Source organism: Anas platyrhynchos, chromosome 2 (assembly GCF_047663525.1).
Source record: "Anas platyrhynchos isolate ZD024472 breed Pekin duck chromosome 2, IASCAAS_PekinDuck_T2T, whole genome shotgun sequence".
Lineage (NCBI taxonomy): Eukaryota > Metazoa > Chordata > Aves > Anseriformes > Anatidae > Anas > Anas platyrhynchos.
In genome coordinates this window covers 112423449-112447712 of record NC_092588.1, presented here as the reverse complement: position 1 = coordinate 112447712, position 24264 = coordinate 112423449, and the positions used below count along the sequence as shown (strand labels likewise).

General features: G+C 40.7%; 1 protein-coding gene across 2 annotated transcripts in view; it reads right to left on the bottom strand.

The window, feature by feature from the left end:
• KCNG2 (potassium voltage-gated channel modifier subfamily G member 2) overlaps positions 1 to 24264 on the bottom strand; it is a 62317-nt gene that overhangs the window by 9829 nt on the left and 28224 nt on the right. For both annotated transcript variants that reach the window (XM_027451191.3, XM_038175017.2), the window contains exon 2: positions 18908 to 19731. In XM_027451191.3, the coding sequence (XP_027306992.2) occupies positions 18908 to 19651 (744 nt within the window). In that variant the 5' untranslated portion in view covers positions 19652 to 19731. The remainder of the gene's footprint in view (positions 1 to 18907; positions 19732 to 24264) is intronic.

Here is a 24264-nt window from a genome sequence, read left to right as displayed (position 1 = left end):
AGAAACACCAAGTAGGAGTTCTTGAAGGCAAGTACCAATAGCATGTTACATTGATACAAATCGCTAGCTACCAAAGTAAAATCATTACTGCTAAGAGCAGTTGGAATGAATGACTGAAAAACAGAGCAGCTAACTGTGTGCTTGGCTGCAGGACAGGTTAACAATGTTCTGGAGTGTCCCAGAGCTGCCAAGAATTTGCTGTGATGTTATCAGCTGCCAGTCGGACAGCCCCTGCTGAAAAGCTCACGCCTCATTTCTGATCAAGCCTTTAACATTATGCAGAAAGGATTAGTACATGATTCACAGACCTTAATAAATGGAAGATTGCACCATCCCCTCCTGATAAATGATAAATTGCTTATAAATGGCTGATAAACACCCACAGCTTTTTATGTTGTGTGGTTGGAGTCACCTACAATCTATTATTCACGGAATACAGAATGGTTTTGAAACGCCAGTGAGCATTTATTAACCCACTAGCCCTATAGCCAAAAGCTCATAGGAAGTACTGACAAATGTAGGTATTTCTAAAAGAAAAAGAGGAGGAACTCCATGGACCATTTAAAATTACCTAACCTATAACAACCAATGACCATGATGACCCCACAAGCTTTCTGAGGTAGAAAAGCACTGGAAAAAAAAGTGCCCCAGGCTCAATGAGTGGAAAATCAACAGAACCTTACTTCTTTCCTTACAAAGCCTGTAAACAAGCATCTGGAACGTGTGAACAGAAACAAACAATAATGGTGATGATGACTGTTCTTTGATTGTTAATTCAACAGCAGAAATACTGTGGCAATTCTCCTCTACTTCACTGCTGGTAACTCCAGCTGAATAATAACCAGCTTCTTTAAATAGATTTTGATGTGGACAATTATAGGGCTAGCGCTGTTTTCTCTCTAAATGCTCACATAAAAGTGTTAATACACTGGTGGCTTTGAGCGGAAGGGAAGTGTATATTTATTTATGGGAAGTGTATATTTATTTGGTGAATCAGTTTGACTTGGAAGAGTTCATGAAAACTCTTGTAACCATGTAGGAATACATCCACACTGGAGGGATATGTAACTCCCACTGAACACACCAGCTATTAGGTATGAATGTAAAACATCGTTCTGCTTGCCTATGCTAAATCATAGCGATAAAATCTCATTAAAGAGCTGTGAGGCTGTGTCAGTGGGAGAGGCCTGTTTCACCAATGGCCAATCTCAAAATCTGGCACATCTATAAACAACTTCTGCCCACACGCTCACCACAGGTGTCTTCTGTGAGACAGAGCTGAGGAAAATTTTACTGCACAGTGACACATCCTACTTTCATCACTTCTCTAAGTGTTTATACATTCTGTTATTCTTGTTGTTAAACATAACAGCAAAAAAAGTAACAGATTTTTCTTCAGTCGCTAACTACAGCATTCCCCAACTTGCGAGGGAGTAACTGGATACACATTTCGAGTACAAAAGCCCTGCTACCCCAAGATATTATCCGAAGTGCTGAGGTGTTCCTCCTCTTTCACATTTAAGATAGGAATCCTCAGATCCTGCTTTTGTGATCCTTGTATAAAACACCACGAAAGGCTGCAGCGCTTTGTACTTCAAGCTGTTTTTAATTCAGCTTCCTGTTGGCATGATGTACCTCCCATTGTCTCCCGGGGGGCATTCTGGTATGGAAAGAAAATTAATTACTTGTCCCATTGAAATTGCTGCCCTGCCAAGATCTTAAGCATATCACAGGGAGGAGAGGATCTGGTTTTACTAATGTAGTAGCTCAGCCTGTAATCAACTTCCTCTCTAATTTTGATAGGTACCAAGACTGGTATCTGCCTCACTACACTAATATGGTCATAAGTATTTTTGTCACAGACATAACACATGGGACAAAATGCTGTTTTTAGGGGCTTCTCTCATGTCATAATTAAGTTGTGAGGTTCTTCCATTAGATAACAAAGAAGATTTCATCTCACTGCACAAATCTATCTTATCAGGATATGCTTGCTCCTAAGGGCAATGGTTGCAGGTGATTTGCAGCTCTTGACACTATCCTTGCTCTTACACAAAAGGATCAAACTGAGGCTTTCTGAAGAAAACCTACAGAAGAATAATCCTGGCTAAAGTGAAGCAGCAGAAAAGACAAGAAGGAAACAAAACAAAACAAAACAAAAACCCACCAATGTGCACATTTCCTTTCTCTGAATGGTAGATCACTACCTGGACCACCATGCAAGGAGACTAAAATGTAGCCTGCTTTAACAGACCTATCTGCCAAGAAGTGGTCTTTATTTTTATGTGTTTTCCATGCCATTAAAAGTTTAAGGAAGGTCAGTGAAGCCTATGGATAATTTAGCCTTGGAATAAACCTATGAAGATGTTAAGATTTTAATAGTTAACTTGGTGTCTAGTATTCCATCCCACGTGGTGCAGAAGGGAAGTTAACATTCCCAAGTAATTCTGTCTATGAATTTTGGTATAGGAGCAAAGAGGAGTGAACATTGTTCTCAATTAATGGAATACCAGAGGAGATGTCTTCCATAAGACTCTGTCTGCCTTCCTACATTGTGACATGTTTATCCTGGGTAGATTCACAAATCCACAGCTTTGCTATTTATGCCTCCAGTCTCCTGCAGAACTACATCAAAAAAGCAAGCGCAGGAGCAGCCTGGCAAGCTGCACTCAGCTCAGCACAAAACACTTGGCTGTATCCGGAGTTTGGGCCATCCAATTCAGCAGAATTAAACCAGCATCTTTACCCATCACTGTAATGAAGAGCCGAAATGTACTCCATCCGGAACTGATGGGGGGCTCTGGCTTTTCCCCACTCTTCCCACTTTCTGCAGCTGACATTGCAAATGCTCCGATGTTTACTTTCAGTAGAGAGGAGAGATAATGCTCTGATACATGGAGCTCACTTTAATGGGATGAAACAACCCCCTTTTTTAGCTGATGCATAATTATCTTCAGCAAAGTATTACTCTTCCGTATCGTTATTAACCTATTGCAATCTAAACAAGCCTAGCTCTGTCCAAAAACTGTCCTGAGGATAAGAGGGTTTGAGCAGGTCCTAGAAAGCAGACCCGTGTGTCAATTAACCTGCCACAGGCCTTTTTGCATTAATTAAATGTCTTCCCCTTCTCTGGACCATGTTTCAATTACATCTAGGCATGACCTGTTACAATCTTCAGATGAAATCACAAACAGAAACAACGAACGCATGTTTCATGCTCCTTGCACTTTGCTTCTTTTGGCTGCAGCTGCTTTTGCTTGCAGATTTTTCCCCTTGATAGCAACATTGTAAAAAACCAGCAAATATTCTCATTCTAATTTTTTTAACAATGCATTTAAGAGTCCATCCAGATGCTGTAACTGTGCTTAGGTTTTTGATTTTTTTTTTTTTTTCTACTCAAGAAAACAAATAGAAAAGTACAGAAACACACACACGGGAAACAGGGCAACCAAGAATGAACCAGCCATTGGAATATAGGAAAAACAAGTCCTAACAGAATTGGATAGTGTCCTGCCCAAAACAGATCCATATCAATGCTGCATGTTCTCATAAAAAGATGAAGTTATATCATAGCTATAAACACACATATCAACAACTACATATTGCTTTTGACTTTTTCAAAGTAAAAAAGCTACCTCTTAGCTAGCTCTCTGACTAACCATATTTCTTTGTCTGGTAATCTAACTGATACATTTTTATGGTTACATTTTTATACCTAGTTTTATAAGGATGGGCCATGGGAAAAAAAAAAAAGTTTTTTAGTTTTCACAACAGTTTGATTTCTTCTTGTCATTTAGGGGTCTAAACAACAACAAAAAAAATAAATGAACAGCAATCACAAATGACACTCCCGTTACACTTTTTTTTAATACTAAAAGACTAACATATGTATTTCTTAATACATATTTCAAAATGTATTTCTTAATACATATGTAGCCATACCATTAAATAAGTAATGTCTTAGACTTTTGATTACAAAAAGCAGTGGTATAGTAAAAAAACATCTGCAGTTACACAGGATTTTGGGGACACGTGCTAATGTCAACTCAGGACACAAAAAAAGAAAAGACAGAATGTCTTAGTGAATAATTCTGTGCAGTCAAATTAAAGTGAGTCTCTTTCACTAGGATTTACAGAAATTTGCTGTCAAAAAGCCAACTGCAGTGCCTTTCTTCTGGGGACAGATTCTCTTTGCCAAAAGAACTACTGAGAAAATTACATAAAGAAAAGCTGGTGTCACTGGAGTTCAAACCCGACTGTACTCACTGCTCTACATAGCCTAAAAGTTTCATCCACCTCTCAGAAATGTTGTGGTTTGGTTGTGGGGTTCCTTCCACTGGCATTCCCTGGACTGTGACTCAGAAAAATTCTAGACTTTGTTACGTGACTTCTTGAGCCTTGTTTTGTCTGATTTCCCCTGATTTTTCCTCTGACTTCCCAAGAAGAAATTTTGACTTTTCTTTAGGTTCTCACAGGCTTTGTTGCAATCTCCCCCCTCTGGTATGAGAAGATGCCAAAAGCCAGATCATCTCTTAACCATCCCAGTTCTTGTGTTGTTTTGCATGCATTTTTGCATGTTCAGTAGCTCCACAGTACTTTCAAGGAAGAAGTTTCAATGTCACCCCCTCTACCCATATAGAGGATTTCCTTCCCTACCCAGTTTGTAGGGTAAGGAAACAATAACAACAACAACAAAACCATGAGAGGAATTGCATAAAAAAATCCTTACATAAACTTTAAAATCATGACATTTCTAAAACATTATTGGGATCCTTGTCTACTTGCCTTTTGACACTTGGGCATTTTGGGTCTTGTTTTTTGAATGCTGCTCTGTGCATGACAAATCAAGTTATTTTTTAAATAAGAGATTCTGTGGAACGACAGTCTCAGCACTGGAGATCAGCATCGCAGAGACCTGCAGACGAAGGTCCTTATACAAAGGTTGTCCATAGCTTCAAAGTTGCGAGACAGCCCCCAGCCCGGTGCTTTATGTAATTCTTGCCAGATTTGGGTGTGAGGCCGAGCTGCTCGTTTCACTGACTGTCTGCAGAGAGGTCTGGAGGACAGACACACCTTTCCCACACCCCCTTCCCTCCCCAGACACACTTCCAATTATTCAGCGGCCTAATCATCGGTGTGCTTGCCTGGCTGGTGAGAGACCCAGCTGCTGCTTTGAAACACGAGTGTGGAAACCTGCACCTGGCCCTGTCCCAGCCTGGCCCTGCCTTGCTGGGTCAAGGTCCTGAGCATCACTCCGAAACTAAGAACCCTTTCCTGACAGAAGCTCCAGCAAAGCCAGCAGCATTACCAGGCACACACACAAAGAAGACACAAAGATTCTGCTCCCACTGGCATTTTCTGATGAAAAGCAATTTTGGGATGAAAAGCGATTTTCTGATAAAAGTACCCAGCCAATTTTCACAGCAAGGATGGGTGTACGACTTCTGCTACGTGACCCACCACTGGAGTGCTGGAATGGCAGAGTAACCCCCCGCCTTGGGCACAGGCATGCTCCCCTTTCCTGGTGGCCACTGACAGACTCGGTTACTGCAATTTAGTACTTCTGCCATTAAAACCGAGGTCAGCCTGAACTGGCAGCCAGCCTGCTCTGAGCATTTCTTGTGCTCCTGAGCAAAGATGATTCAGCTGCTGCACAGTCTGTCCTCACAGCTCTCTGGCTGTGAATTCAAAGTAGTGTTATCTGTTTGTCAAGCCACTAAGGGGCCACAGAACAACCCTCTAGTTCTTGCTGTAGACGCTTTGATCTGGAGCTAGAGCTCAGTTTGTGCTTCAACTAGCTGCTAGAAGAGATAGCAGAAGTCTTGTCTTTATTGAGGAGGATTGTCACTAACAGTTTGCAGTGGTATTACTGATATAAAATAGCACCTTTTTTTTTTTTTTTTTTTTTTTTTCCACAGAACTTTATTGAGAACAGAGGAGATGGGCAGGAGCTATACCTGCTCTCTCTCTGAATTCCTTTTGACCACTAATACAACACAGCCACAAATCACCACTTTTCAATACCTTTCAGCCCGTAACTTTTAATCTGCTGGTGAAGCTGCAAATAACCATGGAACACCAACAGGAACAAGAGGTGCCTACAGACTATGGTAACTGCCCCCTATAAATGTTCCTAAGCTGTAAATGTTGAACCTTGAGACCCATTTACCCTTTTTCCCTGAAAATCTTGTAAACCTCTTAACAGCTGCACTCTGACTGCACAGATTCAGATGTATCTGAATATTGGAGGAAGATACAAGAATTTCTGGGAAGAATGGAAAGCAGATAACTCGTCCTACAGGTGCACAGAACAACCTCTCATAAGCATCTTCTTCTCAACCAGTTTTCCTCACAGATACACCTACTTTTAAAACCCACATCTCAAAAAGCAACAGCATTTGTTGGAGGGAAAAGAGTGTTATCTGGCTGTGCTTTATGGAAAGCAACCAAAAACTGTGAACTCCAAGGAAGAAGAAGCATGTAAAGAATAAAAGAGACCATAAATATCCATGAAATAGAACATGATCAACCTCCCTGTTCTTCAGATGATTATCAGTAATGGAGCAATACCTCATCTGGAGAGGCTGGGGGGGATGTAAAGACATCTAAGACCTTAAAAACTCCTCAGACTCTGTGACTGACTTGAGGGAATGGTATGTGCCCCAGCAGCCAGCTGCTGCTATCTCTCAGTCTGATCACACTACACACGAGGAGAGAGGGGCTACGCTACTACTTCAGAAGAAATAAACAACATTTGTATGTGGTGCTCACTGACAGATTGCAAGATGTAAGTGAAGGATTTGATTTCTTCAAGAACCATTCATGTTCAAGAGGGATGATTCAAACTGGAATGAGTTGAGAAAGTAATAATCCAAGGTCACTTGGATGATTAGTAGAACGGAAAAACTTCCTTAGAAACAGACAATTAATTGCATTGGAGTTGTTTGCCACCATTAAATGAAGGTAGAAAAGAGGCACAGATGCTGTCTGTAAATATTACAAAGGAATGAAGAGAAGCACTGTTTAATGGTGTGGTCAAATGTTCTCACACGGATTTATGTGGACTAGCTGAAAATACTGTAATCTTAATTGATTGCCTGGATGTTTAGTCCCCATCTCAGTCCACAGAACAGGACTTAATCCTTTTCATTCTTTAATTCTTTATTGCATAACCCTTAATTTTTGTTCTCTAGTCCTCTTCAGCACAAAGTCAAACAGGATAAGTCAAACTTCCCTCACTTTCCTCAGAAGCTATCTGGACATGGTCATGAGCAACCTCTTGGTGTCCCTGCTTGAACAAAGGAGTTGGACCAGATGATCTCCAGAGGTCCCTTCCAACCTCAACCATTCTGTGATTCTGTGATTGTTATCTAAAGGACAGTGTAAGACAGTAAGTGGGCTAGTAATGACATTCAGAGCCCTATGACCTCTGTGTTCAAGAACTTGTTTGCCATCATTTTTGTGAACAGATACTCTGAGTCAAAACAGCAGTGAGCTGTATCTGGGCTCTGTTTTGGCAATTTTATAATCTCTCAGTGACCTTTGGAAATTGCCTGAAGATTAACAGCTACACAAGAAGACATAGGTCCATGAAAATAAGATACTATATCTGAAATTTAAGAGCTGCCACAGCATTCAAAGCAAGATTTCACAGGCCACTGCCCATATCTCTTTCTTTCTAGCAGCTTTGTTCTGCAGCAGATCTTCCCTGTGGGAAGCACGCAAGGGCAATGTGTGTACGTGGCTCCCACAAAGCCTGTCGTGCTTGGACCAGGCATTGCTTGCCCAGCCTCACCTCAGGGAGCTCAGCGCAAAGGATTTGTTTACCAGTGCCACTGCCAGTATTACCGACAGCAACACAGAAAAGAATGATGATTTTTAAAAGGTTGGACCACATGATCTTAGAGGTCTTTTCAGACCTTCAGGTCTTCTTTTTTATCTTGATACAGATATACCATTTCTACAACTGTGAGCTTCCTAAGAATCATAGAATAGTTTGGGTTGGAAGGGACCTCAAAGATCATCCAGTTCCAATCCCCTCCCGTTGGTAGGGACACCACACACTAGTTGGTTGGTGGGGTTGCTCAGGACCTCATCCAACCTGGTCTTGAAAACCTCTAGGGATGAGGCATCCACAACCTCTTTGGGCAACCTGTTCCAGTGCCTCACCACCTCCTGAGTGAAGAATTTCCTCCTAACCGCTAATCTAAATCCCCTCTTTTAGATTAAAATCATTCCCCCTTGTCCTGTCATTATCTGACTGAGCAAAGAGTTGTTCTCCATCTTTTTTACAAGTCCCCTTTAAGCACTGAAAGGCTGCAGTGAGGTCACCCCTCAGCCTTCTCTTCTCCAGGCTGAACAGGCCCAGCTCTCTCAGCCTTTCTTCATGGAGGAGGTACACCAGCCCTCTGGTCATCTTTGTGGCCCTCCTCTGGACCTGCTCTAACAGCTCCACAGCCTTCTTGTGCTGGGGCCCCCAGACCTGGACGCAGCACTCCAGGTGGGGCCTCACAAGGGCAGAGCAGAGGGGCACAATCACCTCCCTCCCCTGCTGGCCACCCCTCTGTTGATGCAGCCCAGGATGCAGTTGGCCTTCAGGGCTGCAAGCGTGCACTGCTGGCTCGTGTCGAGCTTCTCATCCACCAGAACCCCCAAGTCCTTCTCTGCAGGGCTGCTCTCAGTGAGTTCTTCTCTCAGCCTGTGCTCATGTCCAGGATTGCCCAGGCCCAGGTGCAGCACGTTGCGTTTAGATTTGTTGAACCTCATTAATGGTTTAACACGTGGGCCCACTTCTCAAGCTTGTAAGCCCAGCATCATATTCTTTTCTTCTTCTTTTCAAGATTGCTTCACACACTAAAAGAGACTCTTATTCTCACTCTCACACACACATTTTGTGACTTGCTAATTGGATTAAAAAGAACAACTGATTCTTTAAAGCATTTTAAAGCTTATTTTCCCTCATATTTTCCCTGGTTTTCCCTTTCTTTCAATCCATTTTATAGGCTTTTTTCCTCCTACTGCCTCCCACTCACTGCTGGTTCTGTGTTACTGACCCAAATTAGTTTTACTGGTTCCTGCAACCCTGCAACCTGCTATAGAAGTTGGGGGGTGTCTGTTTTTTCAACTTGGAGGAATGAAGGACAGAGTCAAGCTTATTCTTTTCCTCTTACATGTTTTTCCAAACCTGCTTTTTTTAACCCTCTCTTTCACTTTATCCTATTAGCCGAAAACAAGCGAAGGATTTGCCTGTCTTGCCTCTGGGCAGATTTGCTCCCCTGCTGTGTAGTGGCTCAGCTGCAGCTGGCAATCTGCTGCTGCATTGCCCTTGCATTAAAACACCCTGAGCTGTATTCCTGAATTTGTGAAGTGGGTGAATTTTTTGCATGATGAATCTGACCACTGTGAAGCCCTGCACTCTTCTATATTTCTTCTTTCTGCTCAAGGCAATGGTGTTTCCTGTGATGCTGAAGCAGAGCAGAACTGTGTGACTTATCTTAGAATTAATTAGGCAGAAGTTCTGCCGTGTACAAAGGCAGCTAGCTAGGGACTTGGAGAAAATATCCACAGCTTCTGCCCCCAGAAACTCTGTGTGTGTGTGTGTGAACTTTTCAGAAAGGTGCTGGAATTTCTGTTCCAAGCACAGCTCAGGATGTACCAAACCATCAACAAAACACCTAAGCAGCTCTGAACCAAAACCAGAAACAGTTTCACGTCTTTCCACATACACTGTCACTGGGTGATGATTCCTGATGTTAGTTTTCTGCTACTTTGAGATCTAATAGAAATTTGTAAAACATTTAATATTAGAGGTAAGTTTTTGAAAAATGTCATTTTTATTAAAGAAGGATATGTGGCACTGATTTAAACATCTTACAGAAGTATAAGTACCTACACTAGAAGTCATTTTTTTCCAGAAAACTTCATAACTTTATAAAATTATATTGTTTGACTAATGAGGCGTCTTCTGAACAGAATTATTTTTTATAGTTTTACTTGGAACTAATATTATGCTTATGTTTTTAAAGTCTATCAACCTTGTAGTTTTCTTCCAGCCCTCTCTTAAGCCTTTGTTAAAAAGCTATTGTAAAATTTTTAACCTTTTTCTTTTTTTTTTTTTTTCTGATTTGTATACCACTCACTCCTCTCTTAATTTGTCTTGAACTTAAATGTCTCCATGAACATTATAAAAAGTCCTCAATTTCAAGAACGTCTATACTTCATCTTAGTCATGACACGTTAAGCAATGAAAATCTAAGTATAACGTTAAATGCTTTAGTGCACAGCCCAGTCAGCTCATTACCTCAGCCTACTTCTATGAGATCTAGCCAATCAAAAATCTGGTTGCTTTCTTTTATTCGAAACCTCTGGGATGGACAGCGACATGCCCTGGAGATCTGAGATGAATACAGAGACTTTGTTTTTGTTACAAATCAGTGAAAGATTCCTCTCTTTAAAAACACTAGGACAATATTAAACATACTCATACAGCACAAACTCTCTTGCAAAAGGCAGTGGCACAAACCATGGGGTGAAGAAGCTATGCTGTTCCCTGACAATATTACAATCCAGGCTATACTGAGTAGCTGCATTGATTTTACAAATGTGACTGGAGACCACACAACTATTATCATGAGATTGCTTCAAAGACTCCCTGGATGATTTACCTAGATGATTCAAGCCCACTGGTAGGTATTGATGTTTATGGCAGTGGAGCCACAGAAATTTAAAAGAAACTAAATATGAGTACGATTTTCTGGGTGAGACACATTGCACAAAACATAAACAAGTTGACGTGACATAATTACCAATGCTTTTATGGAAGCATCTTAGCTGTTTACTTATTTATCACCAATGTTATATTGCAGTATATTTATACAATATTTAAAAGAAAACTTAAGCCTGCTATTTATTCATGAGAAGATACCTTGTAGACAGAATTCATTAGTACATCATAAAGTTATCAACAAGTCAATAGGAATTTTGACTTACCCAATTCTTACTTCATCCCCAAGCTAACAGTGCAGAGAAACACTCTGCAGATAACCAATACAGATTTAGATTCAGATCCACAAAAGAAAGATTAACATACATATTCCTTTTACATTAAGAACTGTACCATTCAGGTGAACCACAGGCAAGCACAGTTCCCTGTGTGAATTTTTGGGGGCCAAAGGACATTATCACCACTATCACCACTTCTTTGTATTTGCAGAGAACACCGTGCTGTTAGTCTTTTACTTGCAGATTCCATGGGAATTAGATAAAAGATGAACACAACTCAAAAAAAAAACAACACACACAACAACAACCCACATAACTCAACATTTAAAGTTTAGATTGTGAAGACATCCTCGATTCCTTGATTTTAAAGGTATGTGTGTGATCCACAGAAGCAAACCTCATCATTTTCAACTGCTTTCAGTCAACTTTCAGCTGCCTGAAAGGCCACATGCACAGCAAATTTCTCTGACCGTCAGATAGGAGCTGGGAGACTACACCACGATGACTCAGACTTGCACCATGAGAGAACTTGCAGCTACTCCTCAGTCTGAGATAGTAATGATATCATACAGCGACTGCATCTTGTATGAACTAAGATGGTCTCATTGATGAAAATAGTAATTATAAAAATCCTTACTTAGAAACCTAGCTCCGAGGCTGACATATGATGAATGTGCACTTGAATCTGAATAGCATTATAGATGCAATTTTTATTTGTGAAGATAAAGTCTCCAAACATACTCAGGCTTTCTGTCCAAAAGCATTCACAATCTAACTGAACTACAGGAGATCAAACTACATGAAATAGATGGAGCATGCAAACATTGAAACAAACTTTTGCTTATTTCTGATGACTAAAGTCATCACTAAGGTAAAGGATGTCCTCAAAGCCTATAATTTGGTGTTTATGTTAACATTTTAATGTAAGCACCATCTGAACAGAAAACGTACCTAAAGTTTAGGATGGAAAAAAAATAAGGAATGCTTCAATTATAGTTCACATACAGCTCTGCAGTGCTGTGAGTACTATGTGAAAGTGAAACTGAACATGAATCTTAGGAGTCTGCAGGAACCTCATTGACAACAATGCTGTAGAAAAGGCAGGTCACAAATCTTAGCAAGTTATTTGGTCTCCTCCATTCCTTTCCCCCCAGCTAGCTGTGGCATGGACTGCCCAGAGTGAACACAAAATGCAACCTAGCAATATGGGAGACGACTACATCAGTATGATGTACTGAGAGTTAGATGCCTTAACTGCTGATATTGCCAAAGCTCATTGTTTTTGCATTTAAGCAGCAGAGCTGTGGAAATGGTATAAAACATTCTCAGATGATCCCTAGGGAAATAAGTTAGTTCAATTGCTTAAGATTCTTTTTATAAAAACTTACCCTTGGTGCCTATATACTGTAAATAGTTATCTGTAATGCCAGATGGGATTTTTTAAAAATACACGTTTTATGTTGACTGTGTGGTAATTCCTGTAACAGTTTATTCCATAAAGAAAAGAAAAACACAAGCTACAATTTTATTAAGATTTTCATTCATGAAAACAAATGATCTATGCAACACAAATGCTGCTGAGTTAAAATCCTCTACAATACTTTTTCACTGAAATCAGTGGATGACTTAATGCAAAAATGACAGTTTTCCCCATTTAGAAGTACCTCAAACTACACGACTTTTGAGATGAGGTAGTATCTCTCTTTCATTCAACAAAATGTTAGCATTTCTGACACCCCGAGGCCCTAAATACTTGTATTTCTTCCTCATTTAATGACCTATTTAGACTACAAACCTAAAGAAATCAACATTAATCATCAAAGAATCACTGAATGATTGAGGTTGGAAAGGACCTCTGGTCAAGGTCATCTGGTCCAATTCCCTTGCTCAGGCAGGGCCACCTACAGCATGTTGCCCAGAACCATGTCCAGATGGCTTCTGAATATCTCCAAGGAGAGAGACTCCACTAGGTCTCTGGAATACCTGTACCAGTGCTCAATCACCTGCACAGTAAAGTCACCTGGTGTTCAGACAAAGCCTCCTGTCTTCCATTTTGTGCCCACTGCCTCTTGTCCTGTCACTGGGCATCACTGAAAAGAGCCTGCCTACTTCCTCTTTGTACCATCCCTTAGGTATCACTGATAAGACTCCCTCTGAACCTTCTCTTCACTAGGCTGAACAGTCCCATCTCTCTCTACCTTTCATTCATCATTTTTATGGCCATTCATTGGACTCTCTCCAGTAGCTCCATGTCTCTCTTGTACTCAGTTGTGGAGCCCAGGAGTGGACACAGTACTCCAGGGGTGACATTGCCAACACTGAGTAGAGGCGAAGGTTGACCTGCCTCAACCTGCTGGCAATACTTTGCCTTATGCAGTCTGGGATACCATTAGCCTTCTTGGCAGCATGGGCACATTGTTGGCTTATCTTCAACTTGGTGTTCACCAGATCCCTGACCAGACTGGCCTCCAACCAAACTTTGCACCATCGATCACCAGCCTAGGCCTGTCCATTCAACCAGTTTTCAACACATCTCACTGTCTGCTCATCCAGCCTGTACACACATCAACAGCTCCTCCTGATGACTCGTTATGCAAGACTCTCTTAACCTTGTCTGAAATTAGGTTTGTCATGTACCTTTGCAAACCGCAGTCTTTAGTCACAACTTTGTTTAAAACACACATTCAAAATTTATCTACTCTTCATGAAAGTCGAAGCACAGTGTGCAAATTAAGCTTAGAAGGTTAAATAGTTTCAGGCTTCTTTATGAGCTATTATTAACTTCATTATTTATGAGTCTCTCTTTGTTGTAACGTTCTTCAGCTGAAGGTTACTGAACTGTAACTTCCTATCAGAGCATCTTTAATTAGCCTAGCTTTTCCCAATGCATTAGAAAGCATAGTGAAGAAGGAAGTACCATCTGATTTTCTTCTCCTGCTTTTTACACAATACCACTACAAATGATTGAGCTCAGTGGGACTCAGCCCTACAAATGCTTTTGTGAATCAGGACAAAATGGCTGATGTTAATCTCTTTGTTCACCGTGTTTTTTTTTTTTTTTTTTTTTTTTTTTTTTTTTTTTTTTTTTTTTTTTTTTTTTTGTGATGAGGAAGATTGCCTAACAAAAGAAAGAAGCTTTCTTCTTTAGATAGAAATGGTTGAAATTTCTTTTTTTCTTTAAGAAAAAAAGAAGAGTCTAGTATGATGGCCACCTGGCTTTCAGATGAATCTCTTAATGTTTTTTGATTGTTCAGCTCTTACTGTGTTCTGAAAGCTTTTACTGTAATGTATTCCCAACTTGGTTAAGCCACTTCACTTTCCTGCAAATTTCAGAAGCAGTTAGCATGTGCATCACTGGATTGGTGGTTTTATTTGATTTAATTAGTAAACAAAAGCTAAATGATAAAAAAAATCACAGAATGTATGTCCTAATTTGGTAAGTAAAAAGTAGTTTAGAATCTGATTCTGCCAGCTTTATTAATAGTTGTACAGCACCTGAAATCTGATACTCTTTCCAAAAAAAGTAAAACTTGAGATGAATCAGGGTGACCATTAATGAGGATAAGATGGTTGCAGTGCATGGGAACACTATCCTTTCACACTCTTGACACTAGGGATTGCCACTGTCATTTAGAACACCTGGATCAGCTAATAAAGACAACAAAATGTATGATTGATGCTTTTTCTGTATTTTAAAAGAGATAAGCAGATACCTAAAATAATGTACCTCAAGTACTGTGTTCAGCTTCGGGCCCCTCACTACAAGAAGGACATCGAGGCCCTGGAAGGTGTCCAGAGAAGGACTCTGAAGCTGGTGAAGGGGTTGGAACACAAGTCCTGTGAGGAGCGGCTGAGGGAAATGGGTTTGTTTAGTCTGGAGGAGAGGAGGTTCAGGGGAGGCCTTATTGATCTCTACAACTACCTGAAAGGAAGGTGTGGGGAGCTGAGGGTCAGCCTCTTCTTGCAGATAACTAGTGGTAGGAATAGAGGGAATGGCCTCAAGTTGTGCCAGGGGAGGTTTAGGTTGGAAATGAGGAGACATTTCTTCTCAGAAAGAGCAGTCAGGCATTGGAAAGGGTTGCCCAGGGAGGTGGTGGAGTCACCATCCCTGGGGGTGTTCAAGGAAAGGTTGGACCTGGTGCTTAGGGACATGGTTTAGTGGGTGACATTGGTGGTAGGGTGATGGTTGGACCAGATGATCTTGGAGGTCTTTTCCAACCTTAATGATTCTATGATTTCCTCATATACTTGGTAATTAAGGCTTTTAAGATCCCACATTTACTTACACCTCTTCAACACATCACTGGTAGTAACAGCTGGTCCCTTCAGATCATATTAAGGGATCAGGGCATGAAAAACTGCACTCCAGCACACTTGGTTCATTATAAAGTCTTCTCTTTCCCTGCAGCAATAACAGGACAGATAGGTGGTATATAAATCTCTTCTAGAAAATGCCAGCTCAGGGAAAAGACCACTGTTTGTTAATCAGAGTACCTACTGCAACAGCTCTGACACAGAATCATAACAACAATAACTCCAGCCAGACAGCCTGGAAAATGTACACACTGAGTACTGCACGTCCTTGAAATAATATTTACTGTTTGTTTTTGTTCCTTAGCCAGAAGAGATGCAGACACATTTCTGCTTGTTAGGAGACTGCAAAATCAGACCAACGAGCTACCCATGGGTACGAATTTTATAGTAGGTTCTAAAGGATACAGCTCAGGGCGATTAACATGCCTTTGAATTCACACGAGCTCTCTTCTCTCCACACCTATTATTTGAGGAGCTGCTTTGCCTTGCCGAGCCATGTACAGATGACACACAAGGAGTCTGTAACTTAGGTATCTGCTCTGACAAGCCACTCCACGTGGGCAGATGCCTGACTCCTTGTCCAGCTTTACTGAGACTGAAAAGATCTACACAAGTATTCACATCCATTTGTGCAGGACCAAAATCAGTCATTGTGTATAACTCCTGGAATGACTAATTACAACTCAGAGTGCTGACTTGCTCTGACTCAGTAGTAGGCCAGGAACATGACATGAAGTAAGCTATGTAAGAAGTGATACCTCACCTGTGCTCTGTGCTACAGAATTACCTTTATCTCAAAAAAAATAACAGCTTCCAGTCTGTCCACGGTCCTTCTCTGTGGAAAGGACAGAACAAAGCTTATTTGCAGAAGGTCTGTGCTTTTGGAATTTAAGGGCATAAGAAAACATCAGATCATTTACTCTGATCTCCTTTATATCACAAGCATTTCACCTTTGCAACTTGAACTGAAATCAGTAATTTATCTAAATGAATTAGAATGTGTTTAGCCAAAGGCTACCTTCCAGCAGGGCACTGAGCTTAGAAGTCAAAATATCAAAAAATACAAAATCCAATAATTCTCTTCATACTGCCCCAGTAATTAATCACCGTGGTATTAAACATTGACACCTAGTTTCCCATATGAATTTATTAGGATTCAGAGTTTAACCATACATCCTTTCTCTTCTTAATTTAAAGGTCTTGTAGTTTATATACTTCCCTCCCCCAATAAAAGGCTCTTTTTTGATTAATCAAGTCACCCTACAATGTTCCTTTTGATAATCTAAATAAATGAAAATGTTCAGATTTCTTACTGTATGGCATTTTCTCCAGGTGTCTGATATTGACAGTTTTTTTCATCCTCTTCCATTTTTTCAAAACAACATTTAAAAACGTGAATGCAAGAACTGACTGCAGTATGCTAGTGTCACTCTCACCTATGCTGCACAGAGGCACAAAGTTATCTTTCAGCTTCTAATCACTACTACCTAAGCTTGCAAATTCAAGGATTGTATTAACCCTTTTGATTTTATACTGCAAAAGGAACTTATATTTCATTGATTGTCCTCTACATCCTTTTTAGAGACTCCCCACTTTTGCCAGAGTAAGTTTGCCTTCATTTTCATTGCACAATTTTGTACCTGCTTGTATGAAAATATGCTCCTTTTAATGGCCACAGACTACCAAGAACTCCATGCTTCTCTCATATGTTTGCTCTGTCCCCCTTATTATGCTTCTCTTCCCAAGAAATTTTATTAGTGAATAGTCCCTATTCATGTTCTGATCATTGGTAAAAATGTAAGGAGCCTAAACTCCAACAGATTATTCTGAAAGCAATTGTTCAGCTCTCATTTAAAGCAAGGAACATCTAAATATAAAATACATCTCAGTTTTCAAGCATAAAATATCCCCCCTGTGCCTAAAATTCTAGCATACTGGAGCACTATTGTTTAATTAGAGTAAAAGGCACAAAAAGTAACAGGCATTTTTTTTTGTTTTAATTATTAGGACAGTATAAACCTGTTACCCAGTTTAGCTACTATCCTCAAATTTTGTGTGATAAAAAGTCTTGAAAACAAAGGTGTCATAATGAATCAACCACTAAGCAACATAATAAATATTTTTGTTTTTCTTGGCATGACTGCTGCTATTAAATGATTCATATCAAACAACTCAGTTGATATCTAACCTAAGCATACAAGCAAAGGTTGGTTTAACTGCACACAAAGTACTCAGTCAAATGCAGCATGAGTCTCTGTGGAATTGCTGGACCCATTTTCCATATGCATGCTTTTACTTCCAACAGTACAAAACACTAAATGTCTTCTGTCAGTTAATGACCACTCTCTTTCTGTTAATAGCAGTGAGTGATGAGCCATTCAGCACCTAGGAGATGGCACACAAGAAGAGATCTGCTTTAAGGTGAGTTTAGTATTCAACTAGTAGACAGAACTTGACTGGATGAAGGTCAAGACTTGACTGTCTTGGGAGGTCAAGTTCACAAACACATTTAATGATCATTGGGCTAGAAAAGAAGCCCAAACTTTTAGCATCTTGCTTGGATCTGAAAGGAAGGCGTGGGGAGCTGGGAGGTTGGCCTCTTCTCACAGGTAGCTAGTGATAGGACTAGAGGGAACAGCGTCAAGTTGTGCCAGGGGAAGTTTAGGATGGAAATTAGGAGACATTTCTTCTCAGAAAGAATAGTGTGGTATTGGAAGGGGTTGCCCAGGGAGGTGATGGAGTCACCATCCCTGGGGGTGTTCAAAGAAAGGTTGGACCTGGCACATAGGGACACAGTTTAGTGGGTGACATTGGTGGTAGGGTGATGGTTGGACCAGATGATCTTGGAGCTCTTTTCCAACCTTCATGATTCTATGATGCTATTCTATGATCTGGGTACAACTAAAGAGGCCATGAACTCTGCTAAAAGTTGCCTCTCCAACCCCATTAGATTGCATTCCAGCATGTACTGAGTTCAATTGTGAAAGTCCTCCTTTATCAGTCTTCACATGAACTCTCTTTGGCCTACATACAGCTAATTCTAGGAATCTGAACTTCTTCACAAACAAAGCACTATATCCTTGGGAAATTGACTCTGTTTCTACAGTTAAATCTCTGCCTCAGCTTCCCTGCCCTTTAACTCACCTGTAGCATTAAAATATTTTTAGATATGTTTTTTACAGTGAGTTACTGAGAGTTCATTAAAAGGAGTACATTAAAGTTCTTCTAAGGAAAACTGATCTGTTAGCTCTTAAATCTGAATGCTCTTCAAAGCATTAACTCCCAAGCAAGGCTAATTTTGATAACCACAACAGCTATTTTTTCATCTTGTCATGATAACAGTAAACAAATCTGTTAGATAAAGCTGTCATCTTGTGTAAACTGGCAAAGATGTGCTGGCAAGATAGAGCTTGGCCCCGTCTTCCCTCAATATTAAGTGCATAATGCTTGCTGTGCTCAACTCTGGCCAGCTCTCCACATCGCAAATATTGAATACAATACCTGCATGGTTGCAAGAGCGACTTTGCCGATCACCTTCCATGAGGAGACAACAACGCAAAACACACTTTACTCTGAGAAAAGCTGCACTCACCCGATCTTCTTCTTCTCTGACATCTGGCATGGTGCTGATACAGAGGCTGACTGCAGTGATGGCAACAAAAGAGATTGAAATACAAGCAAAGATCTTTCCTGGGATCCCTGAGTGGGGGTTCTCCACCATATCCCTGAGCTTTCTCATGCACAAACTCAGTCGGCTATTGTCCTGGAAGGCACATTGCGTAGTTTCGCTAAATACCATCTCCCCTTCATACAGCCTGGCCTCAGCTGCCTCCTCCTCTTTCTGTCGCAATCTCTTTTTACAACACCACTCTAGGTGGTCCTCTTCTATTCCCCAGTACACAAGCTCCTCCTGAAAAGAAAGAGCACACATCTCCCTGAGCAGCCTCAGCTTCCCAGCTGTCAGGAAAGTCATGATTGTCCTGAAGGCACAAGGATTACGGTCAAAAAAAAATTCATTGCAGCTAACATCATAGTCATCACAGATGTTCATGATCTCATCATGATTGTTGCAAGATTTTAGCTTCCCAAGCCTGGTCAAGGGGCAGTTCTCCAAGGTGGTCCATGGGATTTTGTATTTAATGCCACCTACGTTGATGATCACAAACCTGGTCCGGTCATCCAGGCGGGCTAAGCAGCACAAGTCTTCCCCAGGGTGCAGAAGTTTGGCCTTTTTGTAGAAAAGTCCTTTCTTGGTTTGCACTTCACACAAGCTTTCCAAGTTATTGAAGGAGTAGGAGCTGAACGCAGGATCTGCATTTCCAGTGAGTAATGCCATTTCTTAATACATTTGTGGAGTTCATAGGGAGGTAGAGGCTACTCAAACAAGAGCATCTGGTCCTTGATTGGAGAGTTGGTCTGTGAAACAGAATTTTTAAACAACAACAAAATGAATACTTTGCTAGGTGAAAAACGACCTCATCTCATTAAACTTTTCTCCATGACATTACTTTCCCCCCTATTATGTTATAACCATATTCGCCCTATGCCCACTGGAGAGTAAGAACTTAAACTGCAGTAAGGTTGAAAGCCATGTCCACACTTCTATAGTTTAGTCATTGAATGAATGGAAAAAAAAAAAAAAAAGCATGTTACATTTTCAGCAATCTCTTCTACAGGTTCAAGCTCTATCCTAGATGCCTAGGGAAAGGAAAACAGGGCTTTTAGGTAAATGGGAATTTACATTTTAGCAACTTAAGGAAGGAACTTAGTTGCAAATCTTTTTTGATTATTTTGACCCATCTATTTAAAATACCCATCACAAAAATGCCTGAAGTGCGAGGATAAAATGCATGTCTACAGTACCATCAGAAATGCGATTGCAGTAATGCTGGTAACTGCTATTTTAAATTTGCCAAGTTTAGCTACTAATAGCAATGAATATGCTGGAGCTGAGAATCAAGTTTGCAGCCAGCACCCAAGCCAGTTTGGGTGCTTGAGCACAAAGTCTGTACTACTGAGATTCACTTGCTACTGTTGTCCCATCAAAATGCATTAAAAGCTATACTGGGCATATCTACCAGTAGATAAAAGCAGAAAAGCTGTGCTGTCATGCCTAGGTAACTTCCATACAGTCTAAAGAAATCTCCTGCAGGGAGGTGCACATCCTGCCTCAGTGGAGGCTGTCAGAGGTGGCAATCTGGAACAGAAATCACTCCAGGAGCCTTGGGAGATTCTGGTGTGGTTAGACTAACTAATAGAGGTGGAAAGAATACCCTGCAGCCCAGCAGCAACTCTGAAATGGGAAGCTGAACCTCAGAACAAAGCAGAGCTGGAAGCGACCAGCTCGCTGCTCTTGTTTCTGGGTAATGCAGAATCCAGCTGATCCCAGTTTAATAGAGGTAGGTGTAAGGTAGTGATTGCTCTGCCCTCTTCCTGACAAATGTTCCTGAACAAATAACCAGGGTGAAATCAGATGGATTTTTCCACTGATCTCAAAGGGGTGGCAGAAAGCAAGGGGCTGGGAAATGGATTTTACCTTCATTTTCTAACCAGGCTACAAGACAAAAGGGAAGTTTGCAGCTTTTTAATGTGAGGTGAAAGATTCTTGCTGCAAGAAGTTTTGCTCAGACAGCTAAGTAGGCTAATATGCTGCTGCACTCTGCCTTACCCAATCAAGCATTATGGTAACTCCAGGATTCAGTTTGTGCTTTCTGCTTACACGTCCTTTACCACATCATCATGCACAGATCTCTTGAACACATTTTTTCACCTGTTATGTTGCTTTCTCACCTTTTCCAGAGTTCTCCACCAAAGTTCTCCATGGCTGTCTCTCCAAAGCAGTATCAGGATGTCTTGAATTGCTACCGTGTAACTACATTAGTGAATCACCTAAAATTTCCTCAATTGCTTAAATGCAAAGTAGGAAACAAGAAACTGGTGTGAGTGTTGAGACTCCACATGAAAGATTTGGACAGAGAATGGATACAGCGATGGTAAATGATTTTAAGAAGAGTATGTAGAAACCTTGCAAGCTGACAAAAGACAGGAGAAAAAGTTGAAGTATGAAGGATGGTCTAATGTTACTGATGAAAAGATGGTAACCATGAGGTTGTAATTCCATAATTTATAAGCAACATCCTTCTAATTCCCTTTGAGTCTCATGTCTCAGCCTGGAGAGGATACTGAACAAGAGAGTGCCAAGAAAAATTAGAGCACATTCCCAGAGACGCATATTTCTTTATCCATAATCAACTCACTGTCTCTGAGTTCATTAGACTTAATCAAAACAATCTCCAAAAAGAAGTGGTGAACGTTTGCTGCTCAAGGCCATGAGTCACCCGCTAAATACTACCAACCACATCCAACTGAATCATGGCAATTGCAGCAGTACTCCCTCTTCTGTGTTTCAGATACAGACATAAAATTTTAGAAAGGCATTTATGTTGTATATTTGCAAGAAGTCAGAAAAAGGCTGGTTTACATATAAAAAGGGTGCTCAGTCACCAAAAGATACTTTTTGGCACTAAGAAAATTTGAGAAGAGCCAATGATGCCAAAACGTTTCCAGTTTAATTTAGGGCAAAAAAGGTTTTTCAGAGATTTCTTTACACATGCCGACATGAACAACAGACCAAATCTCATCCCTCTCACTAAGGGCCAGTAAAGGGTAAATGATAGCAACATTCACTCTGAGAAACAGGTTCTTTCGTATCACAGGCTTGAGTGCAGCTGGGACTCCAAATACCACTACTGTCACAATAAGAGCGCATTGTAAGCATCGTGTATGCCTTAAGAATTTACTTTCTTGTTGCTTTTTGTCAGTAAGATAAAATATTCACTGCTACTACTCTGGGAACTGTGCTTCTGTTTTCATGCCTTGCTTGTTACACAAGTCAACATTTAAAAAGTAATGTACATTGTTTTGACATCAAGTCCAGGATTTGCTTTTCTCCTCTCCCTCATGTAGCAAGTCGTTGCATAAAGGAATCAGATACATTTCACAGAACTATTTTGAATCTAACCTTATATCTGCTTCCTCCTTCTTCCAAGAAGCAGCTAATTCAATGTGAAAATCTGGAAGTATATTTTTTATTACAAAATCTTGGGCTTACAGATGGTTAGTTTTTTTATGTTGTGAATATAAAATTATGTTGATTAAATGTAAAGCTTAAGGATGTATCTATTCATTTTTATTTTTTGGGATCATCAGTAGATAAATAGAAAGTGATATTAGAAGTAGTTACAGATGTTCCTGCCTTTAGTTTGATAGGCTGATTCTGGACATTAGACTGTTCAGCTCCTAAAGTAAATTTTTTGTCCTCATTCTTTGTAAGACAAACACTCCAGATTCCATAATTCATAACGGTATACATTATTAGTTGGCAGATATTGTTTTGGAAATCTCAGCTAAAAGATAAGCATGTGTATAAAGTTGTATTCTTCTTCTTGGCACCTCTGTGAAGTGGTTGCCCAAGACCAGGGCTGAGATGTCAGTGGAATGGCATGAAAGAGCTTGTTGTGCCACTGTAACTGCCCTACAGAAAAACAAAAGACATTAACGCAGGCTCCCAATCTGAACTCTATACTGAGAAGTAAAATAACCCTAGAAAGTTTGTTTCTGATCTTACATGCATGGAATGTACCATGACCTTCAGTGAATATTAAAGGTTATTACAAAATTATTTGGGTCTTAAAATAGTTTTTGCATGCCTACTGAAAAGCATCCCATTTAAGATTAACTTTAAAAGCCAATAGTTCCAGAAATGATGGTACATTATCATCCATTTGACATTCCTACCATTTGATCAGACACGTAGGTTCAGGAAGGACAAGAAAAAAAACAGAGCCTGCAATGCTCTTCCCTGTGTAGTGACACAGGACAGAATTTGGCTCTGTATTTGTTGTTCATCATTTTAAAATGCTGCAGAAGAAATGCCTTATAAATGCTTCAGTTTGAATGACAGACTGGGATGGCAAGGAGCAAGAGCTGTCCTGCATGTGAGAGGAATGCAGGCAGAGGGAATGCACAGGCTAGCAATGACAATGAGCCTATCAAGAGCTTAGGGGTCAGGGCTGGTGGGCCAGAAGTGGGAATGGGGAACCCAGGAGGAATGTGCAGGAAAATGATTAGGAAAGATGAAGGGCACCTAGAACTGAATCTGATGAGTGTTATGAAGGACAGCTAGAAGGGCTGCAGAAGGTGTGCATCAGCTGCAGAAGGAAGAGGAGAGAAAATGCTGGCCTGTTGCTGAATAGTACAAGGAACCGAGTGACAATGGAAAAGTCCAAGGTATCTATTGCCATCTTTGCTTTGGTCTTTACTGCTAAGAATTGCCTGCAGGAATCCCAAGGTGTCAAGACCAAAGGTAAAGTATGGAGCAAGGAAAATTTGCCCTTTGTGAAGGAGGATCAGGCTAGGAAACACCTGAACAGACTAGACGTACACATGTCCATGGGACCTGACAGTATGCATGCACAAGTACCAAGCGAGATGATTGATGTCATTCTGAGGCCACCCTTGACAATCTTTCAATCAAGAGACACTTCTGAGGACTGGAAGAAAGCTGATTCTGGTCTTCAAGAAGGGCAAGATGGATCTGGGGAACTACAGGCCAGTCAGCCTCATCTTGATCCCCAGGAATGTGATGGAACAAATAATCCTGGAAAACATTTCTAAAAACACGAAGGAATCACAAGAAGGTGACTAGGAGTCACCAGCAGGGCTTTATGAAGAGGGTAACGTGCCTGACCAACCTGACAGCCTTCTGAGATGATGACAAGCTTGGTGGACTAGGAGAGCAGTGGATACTTTTTATCTTGACTTTAGCAATGACAGAGATGCCTGCTAAGTCTTCAGACAAACTGAGAAAATACAGACTAGATTAAGTGGGCAGCCAGGCGGCCTGAAAACTGTCTGAACTGCTGAGCCCAAAGGGTTCTGATCAATAGC